The 18971-nt window shown below is 28.3% G+C and overlaps 2 protein-coding genes across 3 annotated transcripts; both read left to right on the top strand.

The window, feature by feature from the left end:
* The first annotated feature begins 4108 nt into the window (after positions 1–4108).
* Positions 4109–11443, top strand: LOC113854257. Of its 2 annotated transcripts, XM_027485163.1 has the most exons (8): positions 4109–4433; positions 5069–5353; positions 6691–6747; positions 6837–7046; positions 7616–7734; positions 7823–7920; positions 9368–9492; positions 9581–10389. In XM_027485163.1, the coding sequence occupies exons 1-8, from the start codon at positions 4224–4226 to the stop codon at positions 9743–9745; spliced, it is 1269 nt and encodes a 422-aa protein (XP_027340964.1). In that variant the 5' UTR covers positions 4109–4223; the 3' UTR covers positions 9746–10389. The 2 variants fall into 2 exon arrangements, with proteins under 2 accessions (XP_027340964.1, XP_027340965.1); XM_027485164.1 differs by having other exon boundaries at positions 4140–4433; positions 6699–7046; positions 7823–11443.
* A 5486-nt stretch (positions 11444–16929) lies between these two features.
* On the top strand, positions 16930–18340 carry LOC113855646 (protein LATERAL ROOT PRIMORDIUM 1-like). The gene is made up of 2 exons (XM_027487276.1): positions 16930–17578; positions 18045–18340. Exons 1-2 carry the CDS (start codon positions 16930–16932, stop codon positions 18338–18340), a joined length of 945 nt encoding a protein of 314 aa, XP_027343077.1.
* The last annotated feature ends 631 nt before the right edge of the window (positions 18341–18971 follow it).

Here is an 18971-nt window from a genome sequence, read left to right as displayed (position 1 = left end):
ATAAGTCTACGAAAGTCCTTAAATACGTTTTTAAAAAGTCTTATGCTTAAAATTATTTTATCATACATATTTTGTATACTTCAAATATATAATACGTGTAACTTCTTTTTTTCTGAAGTTTTTCACTACATTTCTCGTGATATATAATCATATGCTTATTTTAAATTAACAAAAATTACTTGTAAATCATTTTTTTATTAATACTTTTTTATAATTTTCATTCATGGTCTAAAGCTTTTATTACTGGTCTCTTGGCATAAAATTAAATTAATTCCTTACAATTTTTTTCTTAGATTATACTAAATTTTTTTTTTCATGAAGTGTGATTCATTAATTTTATCTTTCTATAATTTATACAATTTTAAATATTATTTTTTTATATTGAAAGTAAAATACCATTCATTAGTGGAACAGCTGTTTGACACGATTCATATAACTAATTTTGTTAATTCACGCCCCGTTGCCGTTGAAGTGAGGAAAGAACTTGATGCTTCAACTCTTAATTTTGTTTCTAGCATTCCTCTTTCTATATATGTCGTTTTAATACAGATTTAAATGTGATTTTACAAATGTTATAAAATTGGCTTGTTTTTAAATTTTAACTATTATTTCGACATGATGATGGGCCTTTATTAGTGGACGATTTATAATCACTTTTAAAGTGTTTTTTAAACTTTAACACATGTTTTAGCTTCTGGTGAGTTATCTTATCAATTCAAATAAACTTTTCTATAAAAAAAAAAAAGAATTATATGCAACAAAAAACAAATAAAATGATATTTTTAGTCTTTTAGTTAATCATTCAATACAAAATATTTCTAATTAATTTTCTTGTAAATACTGAATTTCTTTAATCAATTTTAAATAATAAAACATTTATAAATTACTAAAAGTAATTAAAATTAAGAATTTTAAATATTTACATTTTCACACTAATAAAAATATTATTTTCAAATATTTTAAATTTATATTTCACACTAATTTTTATGTTTAACCACCGTTTACAACGTGTGTTTTCCAAACACAACTTTCCTGCAACTCGCAGCTTGCAAGTTGCAATGCACTGTTGTGGCGTGAATCACGTGGTTAGATTCATTCATTCTTACAGCGTCACCCTTTATCCTTGTGTGAAATGACAAGAGTGTGGAAAAGCCCTACCAAAATCACTGTCCCTTTCATTTCATATCTTCTCAACAGTATCAAAGTTTGTGGTCTATTATTTTTGTGACATAAATTCATTTTTTTAATATATTTTAGCTGTGATATGGTCATTTTTTCACTTATTATAAGAAGAATTCATCCTTTGAATATTATATCATATGTATAATTGATCTTTCAAGTATAAATTTAAAATATTAATTTAAATAAATTAATATTAAATTATTCTTCAAATTTATAATATTAAACGACATGTAAACCTTTTAATGAATTAATAATACTTAAAGTTTAACATTCTTATCTTAAAATTAAAAGTATCTAATTTTCTTTGAGTAATCATAAAAACTTATTTTGTAATTATAAATGTTATTTTTGTTTGTTTGTAAAATATATATTTGTTCACTTATATTCTTTTTATGTTATAAATTAGAGTCTACAGTTTAGATAGTAAAATATTAGTGAATTATTATTTTTATGTTATAAGTTATTTTTCTTCACAGTTCACATGTATATTTTAAAATTAAAATTACATAAAAATTTTAGTAAATTATTATTTTTTTACTCACAGTTTTGTTAATTTTGTTATAAATTTTAGAAATTAAATTTGTTACTTCTTTTTTCATAAATACTTATTTTTTTCACATCTTTATTAATTTGTTTCTAAATTTTAAAAAATAAATCTGTCATTTAATTTTTTTCTTATTATCTTATATAATTTTTTTATATTTTCACAAATACTTATTTTTATATTTTAAAAATTATTTTTTAATTTAGTGTTTATTTTTAAAAGTTTTATATATGAAATTTATGAGTATTACAAATACTTATATATTGTCTTATGAAATTAGTTTAGTTTAAAGGTGTATACTTTGGTATCATAAACTTTTTTTGATGGATATGATACCTACAAAATTTAGACCAATAAAATAAAGATATGTATCAAATTAAAAAAATATTATATATAATTTATTTAAAGTTATATTATTTGTTACATATTATTATTATTATTATTATTATTTAATTTCTTATTTTTTTATTTTTTTATAAATTTTTAATTTTAAATAAAATATAATTTATATTAAATTTATTTAATAAAAAGTTATTATATTTATTGTATTTAAAGAAGTTAGAGAGTAGTTAAGTTTTTGAATAAGAATAAAATGTAATGAAAACTAAACTAACTAAAATTTAAAAAATAATAATAATATTATATTAATATATTTTATATTCTTAATTTTATTATTATTAATATTTAATTATTTAATTATTATATTAATATATTATGTTATGATTATTTTTTATTTATAATAAAAATTCTTAAATATAAAATATATTTTATTTGAAAAAATAAAAAATTATACTAAAAATTTATAAAAATAATAAAAAATAAATAAAAAGTAAATATACAATATATATTAATATAAATAAAATAAAACTATGTATCAAATAATATAAATAATATAATTTTAAATAAATTATGTATAATAATTTTTTTAATTTGACATATATTTCTTTTTTATTGGCCTAAATTTTTTGGGTACGATATCTATAAAAGAAATTTTGAGTACCATAGAATTTACCTAATTTTTAAAATGTTAAGTTGTAATCATTTTAAAATAAATTATTTAGCCTAACAATTTAGCTAGACTTATTTAAATAAATAAAAACAGTAGCAATAATAATATAATTTTTGTTGTATTAAGTTTATATTGTAATGGTTAGAAATTTTATATTCGTTAACCATATTAAAGATTTAAAGTTAGTGACTAACATATAAATTTAGGTTCATCAATTTGTTTAATATATACATTTTTAACTTATTTAATATCATATCAAATAAGAAGAATGTTAAACTCAATTTTATAAAATTTAATTTAAAATATTTCCTCTCCAAAATATACGCTGACAAAGTGTTTTAAAATTTTATGTTATACTTTTAGATATTTACATCCATTTCGTTCATAAATATCTTGTTCTCTCTGAATAATATCAAAAGTAAGTATCGATGATCACGAATAGGGGAGCAGATTGGAGAACCCGTCTACGAGATATTTTCAAAATTTGTCTCAGTCAATTATTTATTATTAAAATATTTAAATTATATATATATATATATATATATATATATATTATATGAAAAATGTGTGACAAACAATTATGTATGAGTTATTTTAAATATTAATGAAATTCAAATTTATTTTATAAGTCTAAATGATATGGAGTAATAGACTAAAAGATAATGTTGAACTTAAACGTGTTTGAATTTGTTTAGATTCATTAGAATAGATATACTAATTATTTTAATGATTTATGTTAAAAATATGAGCCGCACAAAATAAATTTTTAAGGAAGAAATAAAATATTAGTATATGAAAAAATATTAAAAATATCAGACAACTATTATAAAGAAAAAAACAAATTATGTTCAGTCAAAAACCATACCATTAACAAAAAAGGAAAACGATATACGATTGGATGTTGTTATTATCTCGATTACAATTACGACATTGACTTATTTTGTTTTATGATACCCAAGGGAATACATTAAATGAATGGGTATTTTAATTCAACAGAAAAATACATTTTAATTTATAAATTTAATTATGAATAATTAAAATATTAAATTACGTGACATTTAAAATGATTATTTAATTATTAAATACATTTTTAAGTTTAATTATTTTATATAATTGTATGATTGATATTTATACTTTTTATCTCTTACATTATGTCTGGATATATATATATATATATATATATATATATATATATAATGTTTTTTATATACAATTTTAAGATATATTATTTTTGTTTTTTTATTAATATTCTTTTATTGATATGTAAAATTTTTTTGTATAATTAATAATAAAATAATTTTTACTAAATAATTGTAATAAAATAATTAATATTTTCCTGTTATATAAGTTTTAATTGACAGATAATAAAAATCAGAGTTAAAATGAGTATTCAGTTACTGTAGATGCTTAAGTGCTTATTTATCTTATCCTCCGTCTGGACTAAGAAGTAGCAGTTGGTAGTGTCAGAACAGTGAAACTCAAAAGACAATGTGCTCTATTCCAACTTCTTCTTTTCTCGGAATCAACACCACATTTCCAAAATTCCAACTTTGCCCTTCTCGACTTCCCTCTTCTTCTTGCTCACGTGTGGTGTGTCATGTTGGTTCCAATTCCAATGTTCAACACGTTGCCAGTGACCTCAAATTCGTCTTGCACGATGCTCTCGATGCTTCTGGAATCGACACCACCCACGCCAGAGTAATAATATTAATATTAATACTAATACCTTGCTTTATTTTCATCTTTTTTTCTTTTAATTATGTTAGGTTTAATTTTGATGTTTTATATTAGTTTTGAAAAATAAAATAACACGTTAATTGGAGTTTGGAAACATGCTAATTTTGTCGTCCCGTTAATTATGGGTTGATTTTTTTAATATGAATTCGTTTGAGGTTATGATATTTGGGATTTTGAATGACAATTTTTAAGTGAGAAAGAGATAACTTTTTGATCTTTTGCATTTTTTTAGTTTCAAAGTTTCCTGTTGCTGTTATTCAGTAGTGTTTTTTTTTTTTATTCCTTTCTAAATTTTGATAAAATATCAAACCGTGTTGTGCATAATTTGATTCGTCATGTTAAAATTTGTTGTTTGACCTTGTTTTGGGAGAATGGTCACATCGGAGTTTATGTGCTTCTCCTCAATGGTTGAAATTTTACAGAGCTTGAAATTTCGTTTTCTTCAAAAGGGCCCTTTAGACATGATTATGACTTCCAATATTGTATGATTTAATTTGTCATGCTAATTAGTGGTATAATCGCAGCTTGGTGTGATGTAAAATGGTGTATTTTGATGCACTTGAAATTTACAAATGGTGTCATTGGTGAATGAGCAGGAAGCTAGGGAGAATTTCTGCTCACAAATTCAGAGATTTACTGATGTTGAGAGGGAAACCAGCATTTGTATCAACAGGTCTGTAGATTTGGGAAGAACTGCTCTCTATATAGATGCAGAAGATGATTCTCTGGTGTCACATTCATCAGTTCCACTTCCTGTGGATGCTTTCGTCACAAGATTAGATGATATATCAATGGACTACTGTCCTCACTACAGCCCCGAATACGATTCATCACCCGAGAAGTTTTTAGAGAGCATAGAGAGATTTCTATATGTTCACAAGGTATGTAGTTTGATTTCGTACTGCATGCTAAGTTTGTTTCATTTCAGTGAATGTGTAATAATGTGTTAGGATTCCAATTGCAAGGTATGGGGACTTGAGTTCCACCTTGGAAGTATGAGATTCTAATGTGAAGTTCATAAGGCTTGGGCTCTCCAACTATAACAGCTATCTTGAGAAAATTCTGAAATTGCATTATCGTGAAATGTTCTAAGAAATGCTAATTGTGTTTTGCTTAGCTTAATTCTCTTTGCTTTCTTGACTTCAGTCCTTTTGTGTTCAGCTTTAGGAGGAGGCCAATGTTTTTGTTAGGATCCAATCCCAAAATATGAGACTTAATCCCACGTTAGAAATATGGGATTCGAATGTGGGTTTGTAAGACTTTGAGCTTTTTAACTACGATGGCTAGCTTTTGTTAGTTTGGTTCTTATCAATTGCCAACGTTGTGATATCAATTGATAAGAATTTTGGGAGAACCATACCACAAAATCTAGCCGTTTGAGTTAGAGAGTTCAAGGCAAGGCTTTATAAACACTAGTAAAATCCCATAATTCTAGCGCAAAAGTTAAGTCCCATGCCTTGCTATTGGGTCTTAATGGTTTCTTAGCTTTTACCTTAGATAGGTCTGCTGCTACTCCTTCGCTAAGGATCGTATTCCTAATTATTCCAGTTTTAACTTTGCTGCCAAAGTTGCATTTCCTGTAGTTTAACCGCATGGAACTACTTTTTAATACCCCAAACAACAGCTTTAAATTGGAAATGTGGGCAGATTTATCTTGGTTGTAATCAATATATGAACTTCCCTAACAATGGGTCTTGTGATCCAAAGGAATCCCTAACCTGTCCCACACCTCCTCAGATCCTCTCAATTCTAGCCTCCCCCTTTCTCACCTTCTTTCATATTTATCCTACTTTACAATGCTGATACCATAATCATTCCATCTCCATTCATGCCAGCACTCAAATATCTTCTGAAAAGTACACCATAGATTTAGTGTTTTACAAGTATGTGCACAGCATTGATAATGCCATTCTTTTCACATCAGGATCAGGGTATAAGATGTCTTATGAACTATGAAGTACTAATCTTTACATCAGTTCATTCATTTAAATGTGCTACAATACTTTGACCTGGATAAATGACAAGTCACTGAAACTAGAAAAGCAGAATTTCTAACTATAAAAAGTGCTGCCTTATTCTTTTCGTCAAGATCTTGGTATGAATGCCCATAATTGATTTACTACTTTTTCTCATTCCTTGCAATTATATATTCTTAACAACTAGTTTTTTTGCTTACCATGATTTGCTTTCCTTTTACTGATCTCTTTCTTGCTGATAGGGTTTCAGGAGAACCAATGCACATCTATTGGAGCCACGATCACTTTATCTCCACTCCGTAATAATATCTCTGATATACAAGTTGTTTCTGAAGAGAAACCTGTGACTAGTAGACATTTAATAGATTTATTTTCATGTGTTGAGCAGGTTTTGACTAATCGTTCAGGATCAACTGCAATGCTGTCCCTAATATATTCAGAAATTCTGAAAATGCTCCGTTTGTGGGGCCTTTTGTATTTTGATGCTGAAATTTTCTTCCCTCATGATGCTCTTAGCCTTCCCAAAGGCTATCACAAACAGAAAAGCAAGGAGTCAGACCAAGCACACATAATGACATCAGGAAACCTATTGGTTGGGGTAATTTCTTATTTATTTCTCTCCTTTCTCCTATGTCTGACTCTCCTTTACCAATGTAAAAAAGTAATGTGTAGATTTTTCCTAGTTCATGGCAATAACTGTTCATAGATCATGGGTTCTACTGGTTGGAGACAACCTCTCCAACATAGGTATGGCACAAACGTATTGCTACCTTATGGCAATATCTGCCATTTTAAAAATTTCTTAAAACAAAAATAAAGAAGCATCTTTTAAGTGTGTTTGCAGAAAAATGGGTTCCATGGTCCTGAGTTCTTGTGGACTTGTGGAACTTCTTTTCCAGAGCTTGGCTGTTTCAGTAATATCTTTGTAAAATCCTATAAGCATGGGTGTCATACATAAACGTATCCTAGATAATAGCTATATGCTGCTTCTAGTGTGGAAATATGAGCATGCGCCTTGGTTTATTTTTATTTGGAAGGTTATTTTATTATATATTCTGCTGTCTGACAATCTGTAAAAGAGGGTCACTCTTATCTGTGCCAATCTCTATCATTATGGTTGTTTTAGTGGCTTTAGCCTTTAGCACTTATGTTGGCCTATATTTGCAGATCTTAAATGATCTGAAGCATGCATTCTGGCCTTTTCAACATGATCACTCCAAAAATTTATTCTTAAGGGCAGCAAATGCTGCTAACTGCATTGACAGAACAGATTTTGTTGGAGAAAGGTACTTTATGTAATGGCATTCTCATCTGTTATTTATTCTAGAGCAAGTAGTTTACATAAAAACTAGTTTTGAAGTTTCTCAACTGCAGCGGCTTGCAAATTGCATCAGCTAAGGCTGCTCAACATAGGTTGGATCGAGGTGTTTGGACCAGTGTGCGTTTTGGGGACATGAGGCGTTCTTTGTCTGGTACGAATATGATGCAGTTTATCTCTGAACTCTCAATATTATAAAGCCAATGAAAAGATTTTGGTTCTGCATGGCCACCCTCTCCATGCTGCCATGACAATTCTTTTACGAATGAGATTAATTGATGGATCTAGAATTCGATGCACTATGCATGTAAACTATATAAGGCTAGATACTAAATATGTGTTTACTTTTATACTTTGGACTGTTTTAAGAACAATAAGCTAGAAATTGTTGATAACTAGCTCTTCTTCATTATGTTGACTTTGTATGAGGAACTGGTTAGACTTTTGAATTTTGTTAGATTCCCTGTTATTAGGTTTAATAGTTTACTTCTGGATGTTCCTACAATGGACAAGCAAAAACTTCCCTTTTAGGGCACTGTTTTGTGGTGATAAAAAGCTGGATAATAAATATCTCTTGTTGCCTGTTTTCCTTTTACTTATTTTTGGGGGAGGTGAGAATGGGGACAAGACAATAGATATTGGGAAGGCGTATTAGCAATTGGCTGGATTTAATTTGTACGTAATTCATAATTGGTTCCTCTCCTTTTAGATGTCAAGAAATGCTGGATATTGTTTGATTGAATGTTCTTTCTCGAATTTGGCTCCATTAAAGCAAGGGGTGCACTTTAGAGGGAAAAGTGAGGAGCTATAACCGTTTTGATTATCTAATAAATGGTGAGATTGTAATGAAATACATGCATTTTTGTAACAAACAATTAAGTTATTAAAATATATTCCCTTGATTTCCCAATCACCCGTTATAGGCATAGGCCACCTTTAGTGAGGGTTTATCAGAGAAAGCCTAAGAATAGGACAGCTGCAGAGGGTTTGAATTGTCAATCATAACTGTATTAGTGATAACTGTATTTTATTTCATGCTCTATAAATAGTTAGTTAGAAAAGGGGGAAGATATCTTAGGAGAAATCAGATATTATAAGGAGAGACTGGAACTCTCGAAATTCCAGTAAGAGGGTGCTGTATTGTTTCCAATTCTCTTCTTTTATTCAGAGAAGATTCAAAAAACTTCTATTCTTTGTTCGATACCTATCACACAGGTTATAGCTGCACACTTTCACCTCTTAAAGTGAACCTTTCATTTCAAGGGAGTCAAACCCTTCCTTCTTAAAGAGATTGGTTAACCTGCTTTACATGCAGACACCCTGCTTTTTAGCTTCAAGTTGTTCTTTATCATCTTTCCATGGTTGAAACCCATTTATTATCACCAAAACTAACTTTCTAGTCATAGTCTAATATGAAATAGGTATAGTATTGAGTATTACAAGATTGAGAGAGCATAAGAATTTATGGTTGAAAGCCCTCTGCATTTTTCTTCTGTCAATTTTGTTGATACTGATTAACCATATTTGGAACTACCAACAGTTATTACACACTTCTCTCTCATATTTTGATATGGTCCCAAATATTTTCCCTATTCTTTCAGCATGCGAACGCCTTATCCTGCTAAAAAATGAGGTAAATGAGTTAAGGGATTACAGCATTCTTCTCTATCATTGTGGTTTATATGAGCAGTCACTGGAATACCTGAAGAAGTACCATGAACTAAAGGTACTATTATGATCCAATGCAAAACAATGCATAAATGATTGCTTTTCCAAGTTAACTGAATGAGGTATTCACCATTCAATTTCTGCAGAACTCATCTACACAGGTGATGTCATCATTAAACTCTCTCAGCAGCCTAGAAGATGATGCTGTGGATAACCTGATGACTCGCTTGAATCTTATCCTGATGGAGCAAGGTTGGAGTCAACCAACATATGCCCGGAATTTCCTTGGTAATAACTCTGAACCATGGTAGTTAATCTTCCATGTTGTTTGAGACAACATCAAAGAAGATTGGCATTAAGCCCATGTTGGAAATCGACGCTGATAGTTCATGACAGCAAATTTTATTGTATTTGTGGACTCCCAAGCGTGAGATTTTGAGATACATGCAGCTGTAGTTCCAATAGCATGCATTTTCTGCAATCATACAAATGAAAAAATAGGGTTGCAACTGCTGAAGTGGACGAGTTTGTCCAATAAATTGAAGATATTACACATGGGTTGACTGAAAGTAACATCAAGTATGGAGCATAGAAAATTCTCTCTTACCTATATTCCAGTAATTATATAATTCTGTTCCTTTTACATATATTTCCTCTGTAAAACTCATGTATATATAGCTATGAAAAATTGGATGTATTGTTGAATCAGCATTACGTCATATATTCGAGGAGTATCCCAAGCAAGAAGGGGGGGAGAGGAGGAATACCTTCTAAGAATCCTGTGAAATTCATATATGCATATTTCAGGAATTGGACTTGACATCGTTACTATATTTAAGAAATTGACAGAAAGAATGCGTAGTTAATAGCAAGCTTCCAAAGTGAAGTAGAGATTTTAGCCTCTTATGCTATGTAATATATATCCTAATGGATTATATTTTTCTTGGTCTTGCATCGTAATTATGAGTTAAATCGCTTAACAATTGGATTCAAATTCAATAACTACATATACATGACACCAAAAAGTTTAAGACATCAAAATATTTCATAAAAATGGTATTGTAGAAATAAGAATTCAGTCTATAAACATGGCCCCATGCCTATTTATTTCCTCCTATGTTTTGAGTACATAAAACCCTAGTTGCTGCATCTCCTCCTTTGGGAAGCTTCTCCTCCCTCTCGGGAGAGTTATCCTCTATTTAAGGATGTTTTTCATCTTCTAAGTTTTCTCTTAATAAACAAATTGAACAGGAATGAATATTGTGTAACTATCATCCTAGTAACCGCCCCAATGAACCAACAAACAACATACAAGAATGACTATATCTATCACCTGTCTCCTCCCCTTTTCCTAAATATACATTTCCTAATTACAATGTCAGATACCCAACCAATGTGCATTGTTAGCAACTTAGCTTTATGTGCATATTTGAGCAAAACATTTTCTCTTTTCTTTCTCTTGTCCCAACTTCCACCATCACCAATCAAGTGATATAAATCGTTGAAGACTTGAAGGAAAAATGGGAGGGAAAATTGATAGTGAGGACAAGATACAATTATATTTACGTTGAACTAGTTAACCGTATTGAATGATTACTAAATAGACGAACATAAAAATATATAGTGGGAAACATATTCCTCCAAGTGACTGTTAAGAGAGTATGTTAACCACTGCAAGATACTTCCTCCTGGTCTTCATCCTTGGGTAATCACTTCATAAGTGGAGAGTTCATTGTGACATACTCATTTAAAGAGTATTGTACAAAATTCATTATTAAATGTTGAACATAAGCGACTCATATTAGTGTAGTTATTGGGGTAAGATCACTTGGGGATGGAGAGTGTTGACCATCAACTTGCATGTGCATGATTAGCATGTCCATATTTATGACCTTACTATATCATGCTTGGAGCTCACTGTCTCAACTCTCAAATGGATCATGATTCCATTCCATTACAGTAGTAGTAATTCACATAAGTCCTAATCAAGTTCTCCAAAGCAAATCATATAAGTGGAGGAAGAAAAGAAAGAAAAAAAAAATAAAGCAATAAATTTTTTTTGTCAGAATATACTATGTTTTTATTGGAGTTCAAAGAAGAAAAAAGATAAATAATAATTTTTTAACAAAGTTAATATTTTTTTAAACAAAAATAAACTTATTTAAAGTACTTTTGTAAATTTAAAGGATTAAAATAAAAAAAAGTTAAAAGACTAAACTGAAATAAAATTAAAAATTAAGAAACTAATTTACTAAGTTAGTGTATAATTTTTAATTAGTTATTATAAAATTTAATAATTTTTGTTGATATGATAATTTAAAATTAAATGATAATGTAAAAAGAAAATTTTTATACCATCAATATATTTAAATTAATTTTTTGTTTTTGTATAATTCTTTATTCAAAATTTGTTTGTTTAGAAGTTTTAGGGGCTGCTTGTTCCAAATTCACAATTAGTTTTGTAAAATTGATAAATTTTCAGTATTTCCAATTTATTTTAATTTTTGTGAAAATAAAGTTACAGTCGTTAATCAATTTGGTCTATCTAAATAAGTTCTTAGAGTGCATTTAGCTAACTGTTTATTTAAGTCCTTATTTAATAAACTATTTTTCAAATAATAACTTATGTTTTAATTTAATTATAAAATTTATTAAAATAAGATGATAATAACTTATTTTGATAAATTATATTAATAAGCTTATTGAAACAAACTGAAAATAATTTATGAGTCATAAATTATTTTACATAAATTGGTTATAAGCTCTTCCAAACATTTTTAATTATACATGAGATTATTAAAGCAATTATTAAAAAAAAAAACTATTTTATTTTATGTAACCAAACATGCTCTAAATTAAAGAAAAAGAGGGAGATTTTTATTTTTTATTTATATTTTTTTTCATATAGAATGATTTATTAATTCACTTTTTTTTATCAATTTTTATTTATTTGCACTTTTGTTAAATTTATTTTCCAAAATACTGATAAAATTAAAATTATTTCAATTCATTAAATAGTCTAACAATCGTGACACCTTTTTTTATTTACTTTAAAATGCATTTACTTTTTAAAATAATTTTAGTTTATTATTCTATTTTTATTTACTTTTTATATACTTGAAAGTTTTCAGTGAAAGAAAATTATTGAGATACTAAACTTATATAGTTTTAAAAATAAAAGGATATAATGAGTTTTAAAAAAATTAAAATCAAAATCATGTATAGCCCAAACAAAATGGATCAAATGTAATTAAAAGATAGGAATTGATTAAGAATATTTACAAAAGGAAAAAATATAAAATATTATTTTTTTTAAAAAGTATTTTTATGTGTAGTGATCCCGTAGAGCCAAAATTGAAAAACAAAAAGGGTAAATAATTAGGTAAAGGGAGGCTCATTATGCCACATCATTGTCAGTCCGGTTGGCCAAATAAGAAAAGAGGGCCAACTTTTATGCAGTGGAATGACTAATGAGGTACCATTGCTAGGGTTTGATAGGGCCATAGTGAGCTATTTTTGTTTCCTATAAGGCAAATCTATAGGGCAATTAGGGTTAGGCTGTGATCTTGACCTACATAGACCCTCTCTCATATGTATTCTAGGATAATAGGTTGGTCCCCCATTCCCTACCCTTTTCCATTTCTATCATATTTTAAGTAATTGCAGTATTAGAAACCTCACTGATGCTTACCTAACCATGTTCCCCAATTTATTAACATCAAGATTGGCACCGTTTGTCAACCATCAAATCTTAGTACCCCTTTTCTTTTTATCTATGATTTCATAATGTTTCTGATTTTCACAGGAATTACACTTAATCACATGTGATTGTTAGTGATGGTTCAATTTATTATTTATTTCATCATGAGCTGTGGAGATTGTCATGGATTTTGTTCAAACAATGGTAATAATTTGCTGTGAATTTTATTTTCTTCTTGTCACATTAGCAACAATGGCAATCATTATCTTTTCACATTATTTATGAAAATTATTTAGTGGGTCATTAAATCACTAATGAGAAGCCAGTGGTAGTAATTTATTGAAGCTGATTCCAGAAAGAAGCAAGAAATGGCTTTACCAGTTATTGTAATTCAGTGAAAAATCACCTATTTTGATTAAATTAATGTCTAGTTGGTAGCTGTGTAGCACAAAAGCTCAACTAAAATAATTTACATGGCGGGAAATATGAAACACAATAAGTTCCTTTTTGTAATAAGTTAAAATTCATTTGTAAAATATGGGATTTACTCAGCAAGGGAAATAGTAATGCATGGATACAAATCATATGATACTGATATAAAAGAAAAAAAATATACAAATGTGTGTGCATCAATCCTCAAATTATGAACTTATCTTTATACTAATTAAGAGTGTGCATATTATTAAATTGTTTGCTGAATTAAGATTATAATACAATTGAAATTAAATTAAAGGGTTAGTTATTTTAAATATGGTCGTTTTAGAAAAACAGTTTGGTGAATTAATGATTATTCTTTTTGAATGACTAAAAAGTAGTTTGAATTATTCAATTAGTTACAATTATAAATACAAGAATATTTATCTCCTTTTATTAGATAAGAGATAAAATATTTTTATATTTATAAATTTGACAGACTATTTAATAATTTTTGTTTTCTTAAAGACAAAATTAAATTAATAGCTTTTCAAAAAAAATAATTGAATGTTAATTTATTTATTTTAGCTTCATCATAGCATTCACATATGATTTGACATGAGATTTCTCTCTGGTCCGTTGTTGGGTCTGGCAAGATGGCCCTTTCAATAATTGTCTGTTTTTTTTTAATTAATGTTTCTTAATCTGAATGGAAAGATTCGTCTGACATCAATGAATTAACTGGAAAATTATATGGTTGAATTAGATATTAATTGTCAATTTGTAACTAATAATCTTCTAAAAATTAGCAAAATATTTGCAAGAAAAAAGGTTCAAATGAAAAAATATATTTCATCGGAAAGGAAGAACAGGATTAATTAGACTCTTCTGACTTTAATTTATCAGTTTAACTGCAATTTTATTTTTCATTTATAATTTTCTTGATTTAACATGAATTTTATGTTGCCTTCTGACTTTTGAGTTAGAGATTAATTTCTATAATTAGAAGAAAAAAAATGCAGATAGCAAATAACTTTTTTGAGGAAAAAGACAAAACGTTATCCAAAAGTACATTTTTTTTTTATAAAAATTATTTCAAAAGTAATAAACTTTTTTTATTTCTTGCAGATTTACATGAAGGAGGTAAGTTGTTCATTTCAACGCTTTACTTTGATCGAAATATCACTCAGTGTATGTATTTCTCAAAGTTATCAAAAATTAATTATTAATTCAAGGGTGTATAAGGCTTTAAATTCTAAATCTTTTTATTCTTTATTCTTATAATTCATTCTAATTATTAAATAAAGGAAACAATTAAATATATTTTATATTTTAAAATAAGAAATAACCCACTGTTTTATTTAATACATATTTTATAAAATAATAAAAAATTATTAGGAGGGTAAATATAACAAAATATACATAGCAAAGCTCTAAACCTTTATAGGAAGTCACATTAACTAAAGAAAAATTAGCTCCATTTTCTGCATTAAATAATAGTAAACTGAAGATGTGAAATATTTAAATGCGATGACCCAGTAGTTTAATAAGTGATGTTCTTTTTTTTTTAGTGCAACGGATAACGTTAATCACATAAATCTAAAATTTCTTTCTGAACGTGTGTCTAAACATGCGTTATAACTATTTCGTTAAAGGTACGTCTATTTATGAAATGTTAGAGTGTTAGGAAAATATTCAAGCCAGAATTAAGAAAATGTTAATATAAATATGTGCTAAAAAGTAAAAAGTATAAATTTAAATATTTATTATAAAATAAATATGCATGTGTAACCTAACAATAATAGATTGAAAATTAAGAAAAAAATTTATATAGAATAGGAGGGAAAAAATATTTCCATATATTGATGATAATTTCTCTTAAAAATTTGACATGACTAAAATTTAAACTTAGGTCTATATATTAACTTAACTTGAAACAATTTTTATTAATTGATTCACATATCAAATGTACATTTACATTATTTATTAATTTTTTTATACCATATAAGATAAATTAATTCAACCATTCATTTATCTTATATTACTTTTGTAATTATATGATCTAAATCTTTTCACATTGTGTTAGGAATGACCATTCAGTCTATTTTTGTTTAAGCAAATTATATTAAAAAACTAAAAATTATGTAAAATTAGTTTAAGTGAATTTATTGACTTAAAAAAAATTCATATTTAAAAGAAAAAAAAATAACACGAACAAAAAAAGAGAAAATTAAGTGTGACCCTACGTACTGACTCGAAGAACATCAGTTACAATATACTCTAGTAATTTTTTATATCTTTGTTTGTTGTGTATGATCCCAGAGGATATACAAAATTACTAAAGGATATTGTAGCTGATTCTTTGAGTTAATATGGTGGTACTTAACTTAGCTGATATTTATTTATATTTTAAAAATATATTACATGTTAAAATAAAATAATGTAACAATGTATTTAATTATTCTATTTTCATATAAAAATTTATAAAATTAATTTTAATTGATAAAAAATTTAAATTAGTAATTAGATTAATTAAATTTGTATTTTATAAAAAATTAAATAATATAAATATTTAAGTTTAACGTTGAATGTAAACGAAGACCTAAATATATATATATATATATATATATATATATATATAATAAAATAAAAAAATTTAGACAATATAGTTTTTCGTTGTAAAAAAAAATTCTAAAGTATGTAATTACTTTTCTGAATTTTATATAAGTATTATAAGATTACCTAAAAATAATAAATAGGTATATTTAGGGAAAAATATGAAAGAAAATTGAAGAGCGAAAAACCAAATCAGTTTTCTTCCGTTCCTTCAAAATGGAAAGGCTATTTGTTTTTACGTCTTTCCTATTTCTCTGCCCTTCCATTTGCAACAAAACACAAAAGATCATAATGACGCATCCCTAGAAATGAATTCAAAACAAAAATGTGTGAGAAGAAACCTAGAGCTTCACCTACACATGCAGGCACACAGAAATTTGTTTGGGGGCACATAACTTACTTCAATGATAATTACCCACCCTACCAATCCAAGAATCTCTTAGTGGACTTTCAGTGTCAGAACCTGTAGCAGTAGTAGAGCTCTCGTACCCCTAAAAAAAAAAAAAAAATATCACCCTTTTTCAATGCCACTAAGCACGAGACCCACCAGGGTAAATCATAGATCATAGTTCACATTTTTTTTCCTTTAGTTTTTTAAAATTCAAGTCATACATCACATTTGCATCAAAAGAATGGAATTTCATATTCTCTCTATATAATAAGATCTCCCACATTGAACATGAACTAGCTCAATAAGATAAAGATCTTAGAACTTGTAACATACCCTTTTTCCCAAAAACGAAAAACACCTCAATCTCTTTTCCAATGAGCATGTTAGGCCTTAGAGACCTTGTTCTCATAGCTCCAACCCCTTCCCTTCACCAAGGCCAACCCATTTCAGCAGAACACACTTCAAACCTTCCTCTCCCTTCATCAGCTTCTCTAAGTGTTGGTTTTGGCATTTTCCCACTCCTAACTGCCACACCTTGCATGCCACAACCTCATCAAAACAATGAAGTTCAAGATTGCGGTGGCAGCAACAACAACAACAACAACTATTGGAACCTCAAGATGTGCCCTGAAGTGAACCCTTCAAAGAAGGGAGTGATCAACGTGGATGATGATGATGAGAACCACCACAAGGTTGTGATGGAGAATGAGGAAAATGGAGTGTATGGTGCTGACTTTAGAGTGTGTCAAGATTGTGGCAACAGGGCTAAGAAAGATTGCATCTTTAGGAGGTGTAGGACTTGTTGCAAGGGACGTGGATATGATTGCAACACTCACGTGAAGAGCACGTGGGTCCCCTCAATTCGCCGCCGAGAGCGGGAGATGGCGGTGGCTGCCGGTGGTGCTGGTGCTAAGAGGCCAAGAGCTATAGTAGGGTCATCACAAAATGCCACTGCCACATCTCATAGTTCCAACTCTAATGCTACCACCCCTAAGAGCTTAGCTACTAGCTCTCCTCACCAAGGTGCTTTCATTTTTTCTCTTTCTTTCACATTCTTTAACCCATCAAAGAAATTAAATTAAATTGAGTGAATCTTTGATTCACTTTGTTTTATAAAAATGATAGCATAATTTTATCAACATTTCTTTTTAAAATATTAAAATAAGTGATTATTTTTTAAAAAATAATCGTTGCCAAATATGTACTAAATGTTCAGTTTCTCCTCTACATATATATTATTTGATGTCCCATTGGTCTTTAATTAGATGGGGAATTAACTTGTTAATCTATTGAGTATTATTATATGATATTATTTTTGTCCTTTTAAACCGAATTGGGTGTCACTCATTGGAGTAATTTGATAGAATAAGTTGATATTTAAGTGCATATGGAAGTTCTTGAAATGTATATGTACTTGTGAGGACTAAAATTAAGGAGGAAATGAAAAGATGAGGTTGAAATTGAAATGATTGTCATGAATTACATGCAGATGCGGGGTTCAAGCAGTCTTTACCAGGTCATGTTCGTGCACCTGCTGTGTTCAGGTGCCATAGAGTCTCTGCCATTGGAAATGGTGAAGATGAATTTGCATACTTGGCCACTGTTCATATTAGTGGCCATGTGTTCAAGGGGTTTCTCTATGATCATGGTGTTGATGGCAAAAATTCAAATGCAGTGCCTTGTGTTTCAGAACTGCAATTGGGCAACAATTGCAGTGGCAAGAACAGGGAATGTTCTTCAATTGGGGTTCCAACCAACAATGCCTACCCTGCCTCTGCTAGTTGAAGATTTGCTTATAGAGGTACAAAATTGGCCCAGCTTAATTCAAAATAACATTCCCTACCCCCATTGATTGCATTATTAAAAGAAGTCAATATTTCTGAAACAGTGCATTTTTTTATGATATGAATTTAATCAAATAATAGACTAAATAATGTCATAAAATAGGAAAGTGATAAAAATATATAAAATAAATGTAAAAATTTTGTTGAAAAATTCAAATTATAATGATATTCGCATACTGCATTTCTACACTTTTCCTTTTATATCTTTCACTTAAGAAAAAAAAGAGGAAGAAAAAGTAAAAAAAATGTAAAAGAAGTCTAAGAATGTATTGCATCTACAAAGGAAAATAGAGGAACAGGTTTACAGTTGCATCCAAAATATCAGTTACTCGATTCATGCATTTATTTATTTCATATGAACGGGATTAAGAATAGTCAGAGTCACTTTAAAAAGGATTTAAATATTATAATGTGGGAGAAAAATATAATTAGTAGATTTTATAACTAATTATATGAATCTTTATTTAATAAAATTTGGGTCTTTTCTAGTTAATATGGTATTATTATATTACTTAAAAATACAAAAAAGGTCCATTACTTAACAAAACATCATGTCACTTTCGAAAAACAAA

This window comes from Abrus precatorius, unplaced genomic scaffold (assembly GCF_003935025.1).
Source record: "Abrus precatorius isolate BTA unplaced genomic scaffold, Abrus_2018 Scaffold11, whole genome shotgun sequence".
NCBI lineage: Eukaryota > Viridiplantae > Streptophyta > Magnoliopsida > Fabales > Fabaceae > Abrus > Abrus precatorius.
The sequence above is the reverse complement of the archived record's forward strand: the minus strand, read 5'-3'. Positions and strand labels throughout refer to the sequence as shown.